At 47.2% G+C, this 20,611-nt stretch overlaps 1 protein-coding gene across 5 annotated transcripts in view; it reads right to left on the bottom strand.

Moving 5' to 3' along the window:
- The window catches only part of NT5C3A (5'-nucleotidase, cytosolic IIIA), a 373,159-nt gene that overhangs the window by 73,604 nt on the left and 278,944 nt on the right, over window positions 1–20,611 (bottom strand). For all 5 annotated transcript variants that reach the window (XM_078688239.1, XM_078688237.1, XM_078688241.1 and 2 more), the window contains one exon: window positions 14,242–14,331. In XM_078688239.1, coding sequence (XP_078544365.1) covers window positions 14,242–14,331 — 90 coding nt within the window. The remainder of the gene's footprint in view (window positions 1–14,241; window positions 14,332–20,611) is intronic.

Raw genomic sequence — 20,611 nt, 5'->3', positions numbered from 1 at the left:
CTCTGAGAATAAACATCTAGCAACGGTTCCCAGAGTATACCGAGCTAGGAGTGGGGGACATATTTTTTTCCCTCATTGCGGCCAAATGCTGGAATCTACTTCCAGACCATGTCCGACTTGAGGCTAACTATCTCTCCTTCCCTAAACTACTGAAGACTCTTCTATTCTCTGGAACTCTCTGATCATTTTTGACTATGTGTGGGAGCTGTCTCTAGCGCTGGGAGGCCTATGGTAGCCATGCGCTCTATAAATCTATATTCATTCATTCATTCATGTGTCGAAGTCACTCTTAAAAAGATCCTGGCAAAGACAACTTCTCCGCAGTATCTAACAAGGTAACTTACAGTGTGTGCCAGAAATCTACCAGGGTTACTGATCACTTGAGATATATAGTTGTGAAGCTTTCTTCATAACCAACTAAAGAGCAACTGCTGAAGGAAGGCAGGTCGGAAGAACGTATACTTTCCAAGGGCAGTTAATTAGAGCTATATCAGGATTTGGCAGCAACTATGTTGGCAAAGAGACACGTGTACCAGCAGTGGTGATAGAACGGAACTCCAAGTAGATTCAACACCATTGGACCATCCACGAGCAACTGTAGTGCCACTTGAGGCCAAATACATCATAGTGCGACTAGTGAAGGAGGCTCTCGGGGCTTTCAGACGAGAAGAGGTAGCCATAGAATCAGAATTTAAGAAGTGCCAAAGAGTGGAGGTGAGAAGCACCACATACGTGTGTAGCAAAGTGTCAGAGAATCTAAAGCCATGAGACAAATCTTTAGAGGTACCTCCTCAGGAAAGCAGTAACGGGGGAACGGGGGTTTTTAACTATGGCTGAAGAAAGTGAATACTGACATAACAAGGCCTGGGGATCTATTACCATTTTGATAACAACCGGTCATCTTAGGCCACACCAAAACATTCCCTACATTTAGGTCATTTTTCCTTGGGCCCTTTTCTTTGGCCTAAGTCTTCCACACTGTATCAGGAGAATGCTACATTGGGCATTTGTCAATGGGCCTAATGAGGCACTTAGGGAGTGCACAAGAAAGCCTCGTTTGGAGGACTAGGTATTGAATTTTGAGTTTGTTGTTAATGGATTTATTATTTGTTCTGGAGGGTTTAGTATACGGTGGGGCAGTACGTGCTCACTTGGCAATTTTGCAGGAGTCCGCTTGACACAGAAGAACAAGTTACTTACCTTCGGTAACGCTTTTTCTGGTAGATACAATATCTGCCTGTGGATTCCTCACCTTGTGAATATCCTCCTTGCGTCAGCAACATTCGGAAATTCTTTTTGTAGCTTCGCGCCGATGTGGACTTGGACGTCATAGAGACACGGCATCGCACGCGACTCCGCTGACGTCACCGACGCCTATAATAGGCCCACGCCGGTGTGATGACATCAGTTCCGCCCTTTTTTCCGTGCCTTCAAGGCACACGGACGGATCAATGACAGTAGACCTATACGCAGTACAAATATCAAGGAAACACACACAGTGTGAAGCAAAAGCAATAAAACATTTGAAATAAATACATTACAGAAACTCTGGCATAGAAGAGTGGACAACGGGGAGGCAGGTGGGTCAGTGAGGAATCCACAGGCAGATATTGTATCTACCAGAAAAAGCGTTACCGAAGGTAAGTAACTTGTTCTTCTGATAGATACATCTGCCGTGTGGATTCCTCACCTTGTGAATAGAGTCCCACAGCAGTCCCAACTCCCGGAGGAGGGCGTCCACTCTTCTAAACCAGGAAATCCCGGAGGACAGAGCGTGCAAAATGGCCGTCCCTCCTCACCTCGGTATCCAAGCAGTAATGCTTCGCGAAAGTGTGGAGGGAAGATCAAGTTGCCGCTCTACAAATATCCTCTACAGGGACACCTCTAGCCAATGCTGAGTTTGAAGACTTAGCTTTTGTAGAATGAGCCCTTATACCCTCTGGAGGTTCCTTACCGGGCAAAGAGTAGCAGATCTTAATACAGAGGACGATCCATCTTGATAAAGTTCTTTTATGGACCGCCCTTCCTCTCTTGCAGCCAGCAAAGCCAATGAAGAGCTGGTCATCCAACCGACAGTCTTTAGTTCTGTCCAGGTAAAAAGACACCGCCTTCTTGGGGTCCAGACGGTGTAATCTCTCCTCCTCCTTGGAAGGATGTGGGGGAGGATAAAAAGTAGGGAGGGTAATGGATTGACCAAAGTGTAAAGGAGTAACCACCTTTGGAAGAAAAGCAGCCCTGGTCCTAAGAACCATTCGATCAGCATGAATGGTCAAGAGAGGGGGCTTGGAACTAAGAGCTTGAAGCTCACTTACCCTCCTTGCCGAGGTTATTGCAACGAGGAAGACTCTCTTAAGAGTCAAAAGCCTCAAAGGACATTTGTGAAGAGGCTCAAAGGGAGCACCCATCAAAAAGGTCAAGACAAGATTTAAGTCCCACTGAGGCACAATAAAAGGAGTAGGAGGGAACTTATTTGTGAGGCCCTTCAAAAACCTTAAAACTACAGGAGACTTGAAAAGAGATGGCTGGTCAGGCAAACAGAGAAATGCCGACAGCGCAGAAAGATAGCCCTTAACTGTGGCAACAGCAAGCCCTTGCTGGGCCAAAGAAAGGGCAAACTGGAGAACATCTGACAAATGGGCTCTCGAAGGGTCAATAGATTTTTCTCCACACCAAGTGACAAATTTTGACCATCTATAAGAATAGATGGACTTAGTGGAGTCACGCCTGGCTGACAAGATGACATCCACCACGTCAGGCGAGAGAGAAAAGGAATTCAGGTTGCCCCGTTCAATCTCCAGGCATGAAGGTGCAATGTCTGGAGGTGGGGGTGTAGAACCTGCCCCTCCATCTGAGAGAGGAGGTCTGCCCTGAGAGGGAGACGGAGCGGCGGGTGAGAGGAGAGGTGGAGAAGGTCTGTATACCACACCCTTCTTGGCCAGTCTGGGGCGACCAATATGACTTGGGCCCGGTCTTGGCAATCTTCCTCAGAACCCGAGGAATCAAAGGTATGGGAGGAAACGCGTAAAGGAGTTGACTTCCCCAACTCAACTGAAACGCGTCCCCCAAGGCTCCTTGCAACGGATACTGGAGACTGCAGAATGACAGGCAGTGAGCATTCTCGCGAGTGGCAAACAGGTCCACCTGAGGAGTCCCCCACGTCCGAAAGACGTGACGAACCACCTCCGGGTGAAGCCTCCACTGAGAACTGCCGACTGAGACTGTCTGCACGCACGTTCAGAACTCCGGCCAGATGATTCCCCATCAGACAAATCTGATGGTCCTGAACCCAGGACCAGAGACGCAGAGCCTCTCTGCAGAGACACTGCGACCCCACTCCTCCCTGCTTGTTGATGTACCACATCGCGGTCGTGTTGTCCGTTAGGACCTGGACCGAACGACCGCGAAGGGAAGGGAGGAAGGCCTTGAGCGCCAAACATATCGCCCACAATTCTAGAAGGTTGATGTGAAGCAACCTTTCCTCTGGAGACCAAAGACCCTTGACCTCCAGATCCCCCAGATGAGCACCCCACCCTAGAGTGGATGCATCCGTTATAACTGTGGCCACCGGAGGAGACAGCTAAAAAGGCTTCCCCTGAGACAGGTTGCCTTTCACGCCCCACCAAGATAGATCCGCCGCAGCTTCTCTGGAGATCCTCACTGACTCCCTGAGATCCCGGTTGTGTTGATACCACTGCCTGCGGAGGCACCACTGGAGCGCCCTCATGTGCCAGCGTGCACGGTTGACCAACAGAATGCATGAAGCCATCAGACCGAGCAGGCGAAGGACCTTCAGGACTGGAACGACCGCTCCATTATAAAATAAAGGAATCATTTCCTGTATGTCGCGAATCCTTTGAGGAGGAGGGAATGCACGACATACAGTAGTGTCCAGTACAGCACCTATGAACAGGTTGCGCTGGGAGGGCAACAGGTGAGACTTGGGTACATTTATCGAAAAACCCAACTTGTAAAACAACTGGGTTGTCTCTCGCAGATGATGGAGCACTCTCTCTGATGACTCTGCTTTGATCAACCAGTCGTCCAAATAAGGGAATACAGGAATCCCTGATCTTCTGAGATGCGCCGCCACCACTGCCATCACCTTGGTGAAGACTCGAGGCGCAGTAGTAAGTCCAAACGGAAGGACCGCAAACTGATAATGCTGCGACCCCACCGTAAAACGGAGATACTTCCTGTGCGACTTCAGGATGGGGATGTGGAAGTATGCATCCTGCAAGTCGAGCGACACCATCCAGTCTTCTTCCAGCAGCGCCTGAAGAACCTGAGCAAGGGTGAGCATCTTGAACTTCTCTTGTTTCAGATAAAGATTCAAGACCCTGAGATCCAGAATTGGACGTAACCTGCCATCATTCTTGGGAATCAGGAAATACCGGGAGTAGCATCCCTGACCCCTTTCCTGCTCTGGGACCACCTCTATCGCACCCTTTCTTAGCAGAGTCTGAACTTCCTCCTGAAGGAGCAACAGATGTTCCTCTGAGCAATACCCCTGGCAAGGAGGGTAATTGGGAGGGAATTCCCGAAAGGGAAGTGCATACCCAATTTCTACGAGATTGAGAACCCAAAGATCTGATGTAACCGATTCCCAATCCCGTAGAAAGTGGGTAAGCCGACCCCCCACTGGACCCGCATGACCCTGAATGGCGGATCTAGGGCTGCTTTTCTGTGGCTGGGGGGTTGTAGGAGGTAGAGGAGGAAGAAGCTTGACGCCCTCGAGGACGTGCTCTTTGTTTTCCCCTGTAAGACCTATACAAGGTATTTTGCTGCTGCTGCTGTTGTTGCTGCTGTTGACCTTGTCTATAGGTACGAAAGGAAGAGCGTCCAAAACCTCTGGACTTTCTGGTTGTTGAACCTCTTACTTGAAGACCAAGAGATCTAGCAGTTGCTCTGCTGTCCTTAAACCTCTCTAAGGCTGTATCTGCCTTTTTGCCAAAGAGTCCTTCTCCGTCAAAAGGTAGATATAACAGTACAGATTGCACATCCTCAGAAAAATCAGAGGATTTCAGCCAAGCTGATCGTCTTGTGGCAACCGCAGTGCCCATGATCCGTGCCACAGAATCTGCAGTATCTAGACCGCTCTGGATAACTTGACGAGCTGCCGCTTGAGTATCAGATAGCACCTCCTCAAAGTCACCCCTGCAGTCTTCTGGAACCTTAGGAATCAACAAACGCATTGAGTCCATAAGTGCGTGCACATATCTACCCATGAGACAAATGGCATTCGCTGATTTTAACGCCATACTTGCGGAGGAGAAAGTTTTCGTGGCCACTTGATCCTGCTTTTTGGCCTCCTTGTCACTAGGCACTTGGGGGAAAAGCACCAACCGACTTTTTAGAGCACGCAGCCTGAATCACCAGGCTTTCAGGAGAAGGGTGAGATGATAAATAGGCAGGGTCTTCGGGAGCCACCCTATATCTCCTCGCCACATTTTGTGAGACAGCAGGTGCAGAAAGAGGCTTTTTCCACACCTCCATAATAGGTTCGGTTAACGCCTCATTAAATGGGAGTAATGGTTCCACAGCTGAGCTTGGTGAATGGAGAACTTCTGTAAGCAGATTTGACTTAAACTCAACAGTTGGTAATGTCAAATCTAAAAGTCCTGCTGCCTTCCCCATTACAACGTGATATGGCTGAACATCTTTTGAAGGCGTATTCGGACCTGATGGCAACTCCCACTCTGGGGAAAAATCAAGGCCACTAGCATCAGCCAGTTCATCGAAACAATCCTCAGCCAGTTCACCTTCTTCCAAGTCTGAGTGAGACTCGCAATACCTCCGTTCCTCCAGGAGGCGTTGTGCTTCTCTCCTGGACCTCTCCTTTACACGGAACACAGTCGGATCCACCACCGACTCCGACGGAGCCGGAATCGACGTCGGTACAGAATCTGAAGGCTTAGAAGGATGCTCCAAAGACTTGCTTGGAGTGGGCGAAGCCGGAATCGGAGTCGTCGACTTCGGTCGAGCCGGCGTCGATCTCGGCGTCGACCTCTGCGGAGCCGGGTACTGCCACAACGGAGTCGGGGCTGACATATACGGCATGAAAGGTGCCGGGGCATAAGAGTGTGGAACACCTTAATTAAATGCCATTGGACCCATGGGACCCGAAGGTGCACCAGAGGGGTACCATGATCTCGAGAAAACCCCATAGATAGCGTTCAGGAACGCTGAAGGATCCTGACCTGGTGCTGGAAAAGGCGGATGATCACCTACAGGCTGATCTCGAGGTGGATTCGAATCCGGCTCTTCAACAGGCGCCGATTCATCTTCCTCATTAGGAACTTCCTCCACCTCTTCTTGAGCCGGAGACGGCGTCGGAGTCGGATTGGAAACCGGAGTCGGAGATTGAACTTGTGACTCCAAAGGTGAGGCTTCACCTTCCCGATCCGAATCCTCTTTTTTTTTTTTTTTTTTAAATATGTTTTTATTGCAGGAAATTAAAGTAATTACAACGTTGGCACCTGTATCTTATCATCATCCAGTGTGGGTGGGATCCACACAACCTCTATACACGGCCATTCAGCCCACAACCCGGGGGTTGGGCGGCGTGTGCCATTCTCTTGCAGTGTGCATTTCGCTATTTACGTAGCATATCACAGGTAATAGAGTAAATCCCATCTGCTTTATCAAAAAACTTCAAACAAAATCCCCTCCCTCCCTCTACTTATCTTACCCCCCAGAGGAGTAAAGTGTTGTTCATCGCGACTCGTTGTTCTGGCGCTTTATGATAGCGAATCATCTCACTTCCTCTATCCCCCACCCTCCACCCCTCTCGTCATCGGTAGATTTTTCTTGTGGTCGCACATCACATGATAAAGTGGCCGTGATTCTGCATTGGTGACATCTGTCTATTATGGCGCGTTATTGGGACCCAGGCCGTCCCCCTCTGTACTGTCTGAGTCAGTATTAGCGCTATGGTCGCGCAGGGCCTGCACTATCGTTTCTCAAGCTTGCGCCGTCTCTAGCGCCCGTTCATCCTGTCGTTGCCTCGCCTGCTGGAATCTCAGCGTGCTCTCACCCCCCGCCCACTTAAGCAGTTCATTGCGCCATTTAGTGCCCGACGGACCAACCCGCGCCTTCCAGTGTCTGGTGATTTCCCGTTTAGCTAATAGTAATCCCAAATCGATGAATTTACTAGTAATTTTATTTTTAGGGGTATGCGGAAACCAGTGTAGAATCCCTACAGCTGCTTCCATCCGTAACGATCTGCCAGTCACTGCGGCCAGCGTATCACCTACGATTGACCAATAGGAGGTCAGCATAGAGCAGGACCACAGCATGTGAAGAAGGTCCGCCCCGGTCGCCCTACATCTAGGACAGGCTGCCGTCTCCAGACCAAAGTACTGCTGTAGCTTCACCGGGGTCAGATAGGCTCTATGTAACACATAGAAGTGGACCAACTGGAATCGCGCATTCCTCGTCCCCTTCCAGACCCTCAGCAGCAGCTGGGACCACGTGGCCTCCGGAATTTCCTTACCTATATCAGTCTCCCATCTGACTTTGAGGATCGTCAGGGGGGGTCAATCTCTCTTCCACCATTCTGGAGTAGAGGCACGATACCGCTTTAATTGTCCCCGCGGACATCATGACATATTGGCATGCCGCTGATAGTTGTGGTTCTTCGTGGCCAGTTCTCCAGTGTGCTTGGAGCGCTCTTGTGACTGCCGCATGGATCAAAAAGTCGCCTCTTGGGACTTCGTATCGATCCAAAAGGGCCTGGAAGGATAGCAACGCTCCATCTAGAGGTCACCTACCGTCTGTATCCCCATGTCTTCCCAAACACTGAGTCGAGACCAGTCTCCGCCGTGGGGCAATGCAGTAAGCATTCCCAGCGGGATCTCCGGGGCATAGGGTCCCGATCCGAATCCTCTTGCGGTGGGATCACCTTTGATCTAACCTTCTTGGGCGACCTCGACTTCGAGCCCGACTTCTCACCCGAATGCCGTAGAGACTCATGCCTCCTTTTCTTGTGCTTCTTATGCGACCTCGAAGCATGATCTGACGAGGACTTCGAAGCAGACGCTTCTCGAGACCTAGATCTTGATTTTGACCTCGACTTCCTCGAGCGGGACCTTGAAGTCTTCTTTCTTTTATCTGCTTTCAGCCTTGCCACAAGAAGTGTTGTCTCCCTCTCTCGCAGGGCCTTTGGATTCATTTTTTGACACGACGAACATCCATCCACGTCGTGGTCGGAACTTAAACACCAAATACAGTCCTGGTGTGGGTCCGTAACTGACATAATTTTTCCGCACTCCCTGCAGGGTTAAATCCAGTCTTCTTTGTCGACATTTTAGGGAGACAAAGTTCAAGAGAACAAAGAAAACGATGAAAAAAGTAACAGTTACCAAAAGCTACTGAGTATCCCGATAACCGTTAGCGTCAACGACGCGGAAAAAAGGGAACTGATGTCATCACACCGGCGTGGGCCTATTATAGGCGTCGGTGACGTCAGCGGAATCGCGTGCGATGCCGTGTGTCTATGACGTCCAAGTCCACGTCGGTGCGAAGCTACAAAAAGAATTTCCGAATGTTGCTGACGCAAGGGGGATACTCACAAGGTGAGGAATCCACACGGCAGATGTATCTATCAGAACTCACCCTAAAATATTATAAATATGTTTTGTAAAATGTTGAACTTAAACATTTAAAAGGGCAATAGTCTTAAGAGATTTAACGGAGTCTATGATCCTGGGGACATCTGCCTCTGCCTTAGTTGAAGTGACATTTGCTAAGATATTAAAAAGTTTAGTAAGAGGAGGGACTGAAACGTTGGTTAAAATTCTGCAGAATACCTATCCAGGACTGGAGATTTTACAGCCTTTAGGTCACCTATTGTATTGTATTGTAAGGGGTGCTTATAGAGCGCACTGACACCATGGGTTTCCTGGCGCTGGAAGGACATGGAGAGTACAGAAAGACTAAACAGATTGGGGGAAGAGCCAGGTTTTCAAAAACTTACGAAAAAGAATCAAAGAGTTAGCAACTTTAAGAGTAGAGGGAAAAGAATTCCAAAGCTTGGGGGCCAGGTAAGCAAATCTCCGGCCTCCAGATCTGCAGAGTTTATAAGAGGGAACAGTGAGAAGATGACTAACATCAGCTCAGCTACCATGATCAGGGAATTCAAATCCCGTGTCCGGAGCTCAGTTAAGCTCAGCCGGAAAAATGGATGTTGGACTTAGGTTTATTCTTACTACTTTCAGTGGGCTAATCTCCTGCTGTGTAAAGTTCTTGATAAAAATGCCAAAATACCTTGACCTTTCATTCTTCATGCCTCATCAGCTAATTGTCCTCACCGGTAATCTCAAGTAAGCGTGACTTACTATGTTGCACCTTGAGGCGAGCACTTAATAATTGTTGGCCTGGTAATTTTACTATAGATTTTTGACTAGGCCTCACATTATACATGCCATCTAACTGGTCTGCAAAAAGAGTCACCTCACATTTTCCTAATATGCCCCACTGTTTGCGTGTTCCTTATTGGCCATCTCCTGCTACCTAAGCTTTTCCTGGTTCGTATTGATCTCCAGTATCCTTACTCTGTTCATATGTGCATCCTGGACTACCACCTCATCCTTAATAATTGCCTTACGTGCTTCCAGTTAGTAGCTATGGAAGTGGAGTTGTCTTTGGGTCCCTCGAGGAGGTCCCAAATCTGCTGAGTCTCCTGAATATTAACTGGATCCTTCAGTAAACACTGCTTAGAGTGGCACTGACGACTATGAACAAGCATGCGGGAGTCCCTGCAGTGAGAAAAGTGTCAGAAACTCAGAGGGCTACAGAGCAGTAGGTTTTACTGGGCCCAGCGAGGAGATTGAGGCCTTTTACTCCTGATGTTCCGGTGCCGACGTACTATGGATTCTGAGCAACTGGGCCAAGTTCCCCATCAGCACTTGACTCTCAGAAATAGCGTGGTCCAAGCAGTCCAAGGTTCCCCTCACGGGGAGGTGTGGTTACAGGGGAGTGAACACATGCTTTCAACTGAAAATGCATGCAGCAATAAATCATTGTCCAGTCAAATACTCACTTTAATGAAAAAAGAGAAATATTTTACTACTCCTGTTAACACAAAGGTAAAATATGAAATTCACAAACAACTACGCAATCCGCCTAAGGTCAGGGCTCTAATGTTTTCTTGGTGGTTCCCTGTTCCACCTCCACCTCCTTCTCGCTCTAGTGATGGTGGTTATTCCCCATTCACTGTTGGCAACATCCAGGGTATTCTAACTTGTAGTCAGATTCTCAAGACTCCACTCACAAGTGTTTACGCTCCTGCGACGACAGTAGGTTCCTCATTGCAGGCTAAGTATTTTGGATTTCTCGCATGACAGGGGCAAGGTGATGAGAAGTTCCAGGCGTGGATGCCTCTTCCAAGGGTAGGTTCGTAGGGGGTTCCCACTGTGGCCTCAATCCTCCTCTGATATTTTGGGACAGTACACACTTCTGGCTAGGCCTTGCATCTCTACTGTACTTTGACAATGGCTCACTTTACGGAGGCCGTCTCCTGGCATACAGCAGTTGCCGACTTTGTCCTGCACTTGATCAATACAGCAGCAGTTTCCTCACACATCCTAACGTAAACTCACTCAATAGGATTCCCCACTGGACCTCACTCCCTCCAATGCTCTCCTCTTCTTCCCAGGGCACACTGGTCTTGGCAAGTAGGCAGGGGATGGTGCTTCATACTCCAGGGCAAGTGGGTTTGGATACCCTGGGTGATGTCCCCTCACACAGCAGGGAGAATAGCAGGCCTTGGCCTCCAGTACTAGTCATAGGCACAAGCTTCCACTCCTCACACTGCCCGTATAACTGCTTGGCAGATGACAATTTTTGGGGTCTTCCCCTTCTTAAAGTCCATTTCCAGACACCAAATGCGATTTAGAGTTTGAGTCTTTGAAGGTTATGTTGGTGGTTTGCTTATTTTTAAGACCCACTCCTCTGCCCGCTTCTTCCTTTTGAAAGAATTCTGCCACAGCAGGAGTGACTCCAAAGTAGACAGCCCCACACAGTTAATGCGAGTAAATAGAATTCACACCTGGATGTCAGCCACAGTAATATGTTTATCTAAAAGTTAGCCAGGTCCCCAGCCATACTCTTTATGATTCTCTTCTCAGCCCCATGTTCTTCGGGAGATGTGCCCAGGCCCCTTCCTTGTGACCGCTCACTGAATCAAAGAGCACCCTTTGAAGCGTGCAGGTAGAGCCTGCCTCTCCCCTCTCCAGTGGGTGCCCCACCCTGATTACAAATCTGCCTGGGGAGATTTCTTTACCTCCTTTCCGTGTTTCCCCATGCAGTCCTGGGTCTCCCAAAATGGAACCCAGGGCCCCTTGTGTATTGTACCATCACAAGCAAACATGCACCCAATGCATCTATACAAACTACACCCACTGTATAGCACAGTATTCTTCATCTACTGTACCAATCATAGGCATACAAACATTCAGCACATGCACTTAAGATGCACACACTGCACCCTTCATGTACTGTACGACCAAGGCGCACATACATACAGCACCTACATCCACCATGCATGAAGTTCACAGTATTGTATTATCCCTGTAATGTACCTCTCACAGATACACCACTCCAGCACTCCAAAGTACTACACACCAAACCGATGTAAGCCCATGGTGAGTTACGCACACAGCAGCAGAACTTTAAATTGAGTGAGCCTGTAGGCCTCAATTCAGTGACACAGGTTAAAGGACCTGTTCACTTCACCTGACCATTACACAGTATGCTGCAACCACCGCACTCGTGCTGCTTAACTCCTGGTGAAGGCAGTAGGCCCTCCCGGTTGAACAACACCGTAATCTGTGACACAGGCCTATGTCATGGCGACATGCATTATCAGTTTTTGCCTATGACAACAAAAATCAGCATTATGGTTCCACATACCAGTACAGTAGGGCACCCAAAGCAGAGGTACACTTCCGTTAACAATTTTACTTCCCAACACATAGCATGGCTTAAGTTATGCTCCCAATCTGTACCTGCTGCATGTGCCCCATCAACTACCTCCTGGCAAAAAAGTTATCTACATGCGTGTATTTGTGATTTCCATCAGAAAAATAAAAGTAGTTCCAATCAAGATGATGTCATGCACCATACATCAATGGGAAATAGTCATTGACAGTTAATATCAGTTGTATACTAGCCACTCCAGTAGTAGGGCAGTGAAGGCCTGGTCTGTCAAGTTCTGCAAACCACACCAAGTTAAAACCACTCACCAGAAGGACCGCACCCTCAAAACAATGAGTAAGGGAGAGTAAGGTATAAATGAGGAATATGTCTTGATCTGCACTGGAGGCAAATGTATTACCCAGAGTTACTTTACTTCCTGCATAGTCAAACAGCACAAATCTGCCACCAGGATCCTTTTTTGTCAAAATGTGTTGTTGTAGACCTACCTTCTCATAAATATGGCTAGCCTTCCCTTTTTTTTCCTTTAGAGGAGTAGGGTGCAAAAAGTTGAGTAGGGTAGAACCTATTCCACATCTGCAACAGTTTGCTTATATTCGATTTCATGCGAAAGACTATGTCTGCAGCTAGGTGTCTCGGACAGTTCTATTCTTATTCGGTGCGTTAGGATCCTTTACATTCAAGGATATTAGCTTGAAATTCTGATTACCCCACAAGGCAAATACATGGCTGAGCTGATTGATGCAGTCAGCTGATTGTTGTTGACAGCTGGTTGGCACAGACTAGTCTGAATTAATTAAGGAATGCCAAACTCACAACAATATTCAAAGAGTTGAACATCTGACTGAAAAGACAATCAGGAAACAATCCTGGTGATCATCAGCATATCGGAGGTCTAAAATAAACAAAGTAAGTTGTAGCTTTTTGCAGATGACACTGGACATAAGCCTCTGGGCTGCAATTCAACAGCTGAGTATTCTATGCATTTAAAGAGCAGTCAACGGTATACTTGCAAATGGCGGTAGATCTAAGACCTTCCGGGAAGCCCATTGTACCCTTTACTTTTGCTCTTACAATGAATCCTTCTGCGACCACCATTAGGTAGAGCCCTGATACAGCTCGGCTTGCCTTCAGGAAAAACACCCTCTCTGCAGAGAATGAGTTCATCATAATGACTATACTGGGATGTTGCTGTCAGTTCTCCATCACTTTTTAAAATACAAGAGGGTGGTGGAGTTCCACCACACTCTTGTACAAGTCCACCAAATGAACAAGTCACTTGCTGCAAGTGACTTGTTCATTTTGGTACGCTCCAGGATCTATCTAATATCTAGGCATTACCCTTAGTAATGCCTTAGCTACACTAAACAGGATGAACAGACTGAGTTGAGTAAAGGGCACTCTTGTCCACTGACTAGGTTGGAAAGATTAGCCACATTAAAGGCTAAAGTATTTTTTATGCTGCTATGCCTCATACAGACACTCCCCACCCACATTGCCAGGGATGATATTATGAGCCTACAGAAGAAGCTAGATGATTTTTTTTGGGGAGATCAGAGCATGATAGTTTCTAAGATGATGATGCTGTCCAGCGATGCAGTAGTGGCTGGCTTGCCGTGATGTTTAGAGATACTGCAACGCCCCTCAAATATGCTTGTTGCTCTTACGGATCGTGCAGGAGACCGGTAAGCAATGGGTCCATATGGATCAGACAGTTGTGAAGAGAACTATATGGGACCTCTTGCAATTCCCCAAATAGCTTAGACCTCAAAATCTGTTTCTTAGCTAGATCATGGATATGTTAATGCTTCCACAGGGTCTCATGGTAACAAGATTGAGTTACCAATGCTTCTATCACGCTTTATACACACTCACTATAATCCCAGAACTTACACCAGTGTTATGGGGTTTGAATTTTGGAGAAGAAGCGAGTGAGAGTAGATGTTAAGGGAAATGTTTATTAAAGAAAAAAAAAAAAATCGCACCCTTTTCCCAATGTTAATGTGATTTGTCACCATGCCCGACAGGCTGCTTTGCACCCAGACACCACACTGGCGGTTTGATATTCTGTCCTCCGTATTCTATACCACAATATCCTTGGGTCAACATATAAGTAGTACAAACCAGTATTTTTTAAGAATGTACCTACAGTGCACAGCTTTAATGCTTGGTCAAAGCTGAAGGCCATGCCCTCTAAAAATACACTTCTAGCTATGGGCCTGTGTATTCAAAACAAAATATTTTTAAAAAAACACTGTTCATCAATCATAAAGGCTGTGGGTTTTAATAAACAAAAAAAAATCTTACTTGAGCATAACATCCGATTCTCTAACCATTTCTGCAACTTTGTCCTTCCGTAAACGTTGTTCGATGAGTAGTGTGTGCGACTTTACATACCTAGAACAAAATGAAAAACCAACAAAGCTTTGCGATAATCTTTCAAATTCTAACATTTTGCAATTTAATTGCAATACATTAACAGTTATTTAGTACAACCCTTATTGTTGTCAATGCCTGCTTTGTTAATTCTGGATATAAATACCTGTAGGATACTGGTTTGTTAACGCACCCGTGCCTGTTCCAATCATTACCAACTTTTACCTTAAATTGATTCAGTAACAACCAGTTGGAACACTCGTATTTTGATGGAACTGGATTATGGGGGTCAGAAAAAAAACACTAGGGCAGGGTAATTGGTCAAATGAAACAGTGATCCCAACGGAATTTGGAGGAAGGCATGGAGATCTGCTGTGCATTGAAAAATCTTCATACCTACCATCACAAATGTGAAATAGGCCACACCCACCCCATTACTGTTCATGGGATGGGCCGTGAGCATCTCAGTAATCACTTCTCCTTTACACTGAGCCTAAAGGAAGCATTGGACACAGTGTACAAAACTAGTCACGTTGCATTGCTGCACTGCACAAAGATAGCACAGAGCCCACCATGAACCACAGGTCGCGCCTTTGGGCAGGCAGGACAGGAATGTGAAAGTATGTGTCCTGCAAGTCCAATGCTACCATCAAGTCTCCAGGGGCAGACAGGGCTTGAGCTAATGTGAGCATTTTGAATGTCTTCTTTTTCAAGAGGTTGAGAAGGTGCAGGTGTAGGATAGGATGAAGGCCTTCATCCTTCTTGGGCACCAGAAAGAAGCAGGAATAGTAAACACGACCTACTTCGGATGACAGCACCCCCTTAATGCCCCCTTTGCCCAAGAGAGCAAACACTTCCTGACAGAGCAAGGAGAGATGGCCCTCAGTCAGCCAGTCGTAAGTGGGAGGCATAGGTCGAGGAGTGACCAGAAAAAGGATGGAGTAGTCCATTTGGACTATCTGAAAAACCCATTTTCCGGATGCTATCAACTTCTGGTAGTGCAGGTGATAAGGTACCCTGCCCCCCACTGGATGCCCATGTTGGTGTGAAGGCAAACTAAAGGGGTTTGAGGCTGCCGGGGTATGGGGGTGAACTTGGACAACCTCTGGCTAGTGGCCCCACTTGGTCTGTAGGAACTGCATCTTCAGTCATGAAAAGGCTGGGAAGCCTATTGGCCACAGGGGCTAGGTGGGAATGAACATAGCTTAGAGCCCCTTCCGTAACCACAAAAGGGGCGGTAGGCAGCCAGGGGTGGCGAGGGTTGATGGATAGGGCCAGGGACTTGGCTGTGGCTCGGCTATTCTTAAGCGCTCGAGCACTGAGTCCGCCTTCTCACCAAAAAGGTGAGAGCCTTTGAAGGGCATGTCCATTAGTAAAGCTTGGACATCCCCCGAAAAATCAGTGGTTCTCTGCCAGGCATGGCGCCCAAGGGCTACCGACAATAAAACTGTTTTACCTAGCGAGTCAGTAGTATCCAGTCCACATCTGATGGTAAACTTCGCTGCATGTCTGCAATTGCCTGCAACAGTATGGCTTGGGCATCATCAGAGATGATAGGCAGCACTTGCGAGGTTGGCCGAAAAGAACATCCTCTTACCAAAGGAATTCAGCGTCTTGGATTCCCTATCTGGTGGAGTTGAAGGGAGTAAGCAAGGGTTGACTCTGGAAGTAGAGGCTTGGACCAACCAGCTCTCCAGGTTGTGGTACGAAAACTGGGGTCCCAGGAAGCAGGGTGATGGCAGCGGGCAATTGTTCTGTGCATAGGGGCACCTGTGCAGCGCTTGAACCAAGCCCTGAAGAGGGCATTGTTAAGGGCTTCATTAAACGGGAGCAAGGGTTCGGAAGGGGCAACTCCCTGTTGAAACACCTCTGTCAAGACATTTGCCTTGACTGACACTGAGAGCAACTAAAGGTCCAAGGCCTCAGCCACCCTGTGCACCACCATTGCAAAAAAGGCACCCTCCTCTGTTGCCATGGTAGGGGGAGACTAAAAGCTGGTGTCGGTGAGATGTCTAACCCACTTACATCCGCCAGTTCCACATACCCCTTGTGTCATCTAGGGAATGCTGGTGTCCATAAGGGTCAACAGACCCCTCCCATACGTCTTCCTCTCCAGGCATGTCGAAAGAAAAAGGCACTGGCTCTAACTCAGAGGGGATGGTCCCGACGGTGCTGGACAACTCCCGTCCCGCTCCGTGTCGGAGTAGGGAATGAAGATGGGGATGGTGCCACCTTGTGGCATTAGTAGCGCTGAAAGTATTAGTCCTTAAGTGGGTGCAGAAGGTTGTGGTCTCTCGGGTGGCCTTACTCCAGATCTATCACCAGACTGATGGGGCTCAACTGCCGAAGATGTCGAACTCTCTGGCGGTATCCAGTGGTGGCCCCTCCCGAACTCAGGGGCCCAAAGACATTTTTTGTTGGGCGGGGGTCGCTCTGACTCCAGGAAAGTCGGTGAGGTGCAGAGCAAACCTTGGCACAGGCTTCGCTGAGGAGCGAGGCTTGCTGTACCAATGCTCCTGTGCCTCGTCCATGGATTAGGACAGGCGTAGTGAGGTCTAAGTCCTCTTTGACAACTTCTTTCTGAGGGACTTACCCGACGACTTCAATCAAGACAACTAACGCTTTTTGGCTCCGTGAGTGGTCCCGGGACCTTCCTTACACCCAGATTGTGAATGTCACGGGATCAGCCAGTGTCGGGCGGCGTGGAGCATGAGGGAACGCTCCATCAGCACCTTTGGGTGCATGGTGCATCAGTCCTTGCAGGTCTTAAGAGTTCTGGTCTCTCTCCATGCTCCACAGACAAACCAAGTGTGGGTCTGTCATAGGGATTCGTCTGAGACAGGCATCACATGGTTTTAAATTCAGATTTCCTACAGGATAGCCCCATCACACAGGATGAAAATCTCAAAAATGTGTCCCCAAATAGCTGAGAAAAAGAAAGTAAAAAATTGACTGAGAGATAGCTCTCAACAGATCAGCGCTGACTGACACAGAAAGAAAAACACTGACACATCACTTCTAGTGTGAATTACACCAACACAGAGTTGAAGGAAACCCTACTGGCACGCAGACGTACTGCTCAAAAAATTCCTGGATGCAGACTAATGCCTGGGGTATATTCTAAGGCAAGGAATCTACGGCTAGAAGTCTCTATCAGAGATCACGTAGCACAAAACCCAGGAGAATACCCCCCAAAGCCCAAATCATCCACATAAAATACCAAATTAGATATGGATTTTGAAGCCCATTTACAGCACAAAACAAGAAACTATCATACGACGATACCGAGTAGTGCAGTGTTCTGTGCTAGGGGTGACATAGGCATATGATAATAACAGGCACATGCTGCTTAGTCTTCTACAACCGATTTTCTAACAATAACTTGCCTTTGTTGTTGGAAGTGGTGCTCTATTTGATAAAGTTCAAGAGGTGCCATCTTCTATTGAGGTATGTTTCCAATAGTACATTTTCTTCTCCTGTCTGCTACATCAGAGCAGATCTACTCTGAACCTAAGTAAGCCTTTTAGATTAGAGAGAGATACCTATAAGATATTTTTCTATGCGGTTTCTTTGAAGTTCTTCTGAAAATTCTCTCAGTAAAACAACAAGCACAGTCTTGGGAGCTCAATATGGCATCAACAAAATCGATGAGGTGGTAAAGGAGGCTTTACACAAATGTGATTTATGATTTTGGTTTTAAATATCTTTTTTTATTAATGATTAGATAAGAAGATAATCCAACAAAATATACAACTTTCACTGTCAGTTGCACAATCTTTTCATTCATGGATAGTTTCAGACACCATAGGGTTATCATCCCTCCCCCTCAACGATTCTCCCTCTCCTGGTCCTATCTGTAGGCCTAATACCATCTCAGCTGACTGTAGACTACAGTTCCATGCTTATCTGTATTAACCCACAATAAGAGTTTCAATTACTCCAAATATACTGTGATTTATGGAATTTGAGCATTACCTACCAAAGACACATTCAGAGTTTCAGAGGACTGTGTCTTTCGTGGTCGGTATTCTGGTATTTTTAGGCTTCTGTAGATTCAAACATTCATGGAAAGCTGTTTATTTTAACTTTCCCAACCAATGTGAGGTTATGCATATAGCGGATGCTGGAAGAGCACACGAGTACTAGCTTCAGAAAATGAAAACCTGCAGAGTGCCAAGGAAGTTCTTTGTAGCCTAAGATTGTGCTGTCAATCGTATACCACTCTCCACCAATGCTCCTCTACGTAGGTCAAACTGCATTAAATATGGACCAAATATCAGATAGACCTTCTAGATTCCTCCTAAGGCTTACTCTAGAAGTTGAAAAGCTCCCAGAGAAGCATGAATAAGCCAGGTGGCACACTTCTTGCACAGGATGAAAAACAACTACTTGCATGTGGGTGTAAACTATTTTTGTTTATTATTGTCTGGATTTAGATTTTACAGTTGATGGCCAAGTAGGATCACCTATTTAGGTAGAAAGGAAATAAAGTTCTCAATACCCTTGAACCAATACAACGATGTGCTATTATTTTAACTTTCAGCATACACCATATGAACAAATTTCAATTGATGCACATCTAAAGTTGGTCTTACGTGTGCCTGAGAAAAGAACCCCAGTAACTAAAAGAACCACAGTAACTAAGCAGGGACACGTCATTTCATTCAAAGTAGCCTTGGACAGGTGTTCGCATACTGCACAACTTACCAAAAACTGACACCAAACTCACGTATTGGTGCTTTTAAGGGAAGTACATTTATAAGGACTCAAAAACTGCAGAACGGTTTAAATTTTTAAACAATTAATTTGTGCAAAACAGAACGATATTCGTTTTTCTTCAAATATTGCAGGTGATAAGGACTATATTATGTATGAAACACATGGATCATTTGTATAATTGCAGTTGTTGGAGGCTGGCTTAGTATATGGTACACACTTATTTAAGTGAAGCACCCTGCACTAATCCAAACAAACATTACGGTGACTTTAGTGGTCTTAGACAACCATAGAAAGCTCTCTAAGTGGCAGTTGTGGAGAGCAGCCTACAGGCTTAGTTCAGAAAAAGTGTACAGCAGCTTGTTTTACCAGTACAAATCATATAGTGTAGGTTAATAGAAAAAGAACCACACAGTGTAGTTATAACAATATGTATTTATTATAAACACTCACTAACACATTGGTATATCTCCTACTTGGAGATATCAGAATACGCACAATACTACTACAGTAGAACAGGTAAGTAGCACAAATACACAGTGGTCTCCAGGGCGAGACCAAACCATATACTAATAAAGTGGAATGCGACCAAAGTCAAAACTGGACCCAGAAGACTTAGAAGAGCTGGGACCCAAGGTAAGTACCCAGGAACCCCAGAGAGGCCGTGTGCAGAGTGGAAACACGACCACATGCTCCATACAAGTCAATGGGGAAGTCCCAGTTGCAGTTTTCAAGAAGAAGGCCCCTTCCCAGAGGACCCTGAATCAACCCCGTGGGAAGATGGAAGGTTGGAAAGTCACCCCACCCGTGGATATCCCAGGAACCAAGATACCTACACCAGGGAAGCAGGGTGCATAGGTGTGAAGGGACGTCGGAAACCGCCGTAGACCACAATGGAAGACTGCAGTGAAGAAGGTGAAAGAGTCAGTGACATCCAAGGGTGAACTCTTGAAGAGGAATACCTGCATTCAGAGGGGACAGAGTCTATGCCATTCAAGAGTGGCCAGCAGGCACAGAAGACCAATGCCCACCGATGAACGAACATGCAGGAGAGTGGACGGTGACCTTGTCGCTGCAGCTGTGAGGACTAAGAGACGCTGTGGAAGACCAGGAGCCGTTCATCAGCTGTCCCACATCGTAAGTCGAGAGCCAGGAGGTTGGTGTCCGGTGGGAGCACCAAGCAGCCTTGGTAGCAGCAACACACAAGGAAAACAAAGGAGGTGCTGTGTCTGGACCAGCAAGGTCCAAGGAACTCAACAAACACAGGAGAGTCAGAGATGGCCCCAAGCATGCAGGGTAGCCCACTGGAGCCAAAGAAGACCCTCAACAGGACCCACAGGCCGAAGGCACAGGAGTCGCAAGAGGACCTCGAGCAGCTCACCAAGAATGCAAGGCCACAGTGCAGAGGATGCGGTGAGGATGAAGATCTTGGTAACAGGAGATGCTGGAGGCTTGAGCTTCTTGGAGCCCGAAGATCTCTGGAGAAGAGAGTCAACAAGCCTTGGCAACGATAAGCTGACGCGGTGCACAGGGGTACTGCTCCAGCGGTTCCGACGAGGGATACTGGCTTCAAACTTGTTGAGAA

The sequence above is a fragment of the Lissotriton helveticus genome, chromosome 4_1, assembly GCF_964261635.1.
Source record: "Lissotriton helveticus chromosome 4_1, aLisHel1.1, whole genome shotgun sequence".
NCBI lineage: Eukaryota > Metazoa > Chordata > Amphibia > Caudata > Salamandridae > Lissotriton > Lissotriton helveticus.
This window is presented reverse-complemented; position numbering and strand designations above follow the sequence as displayed.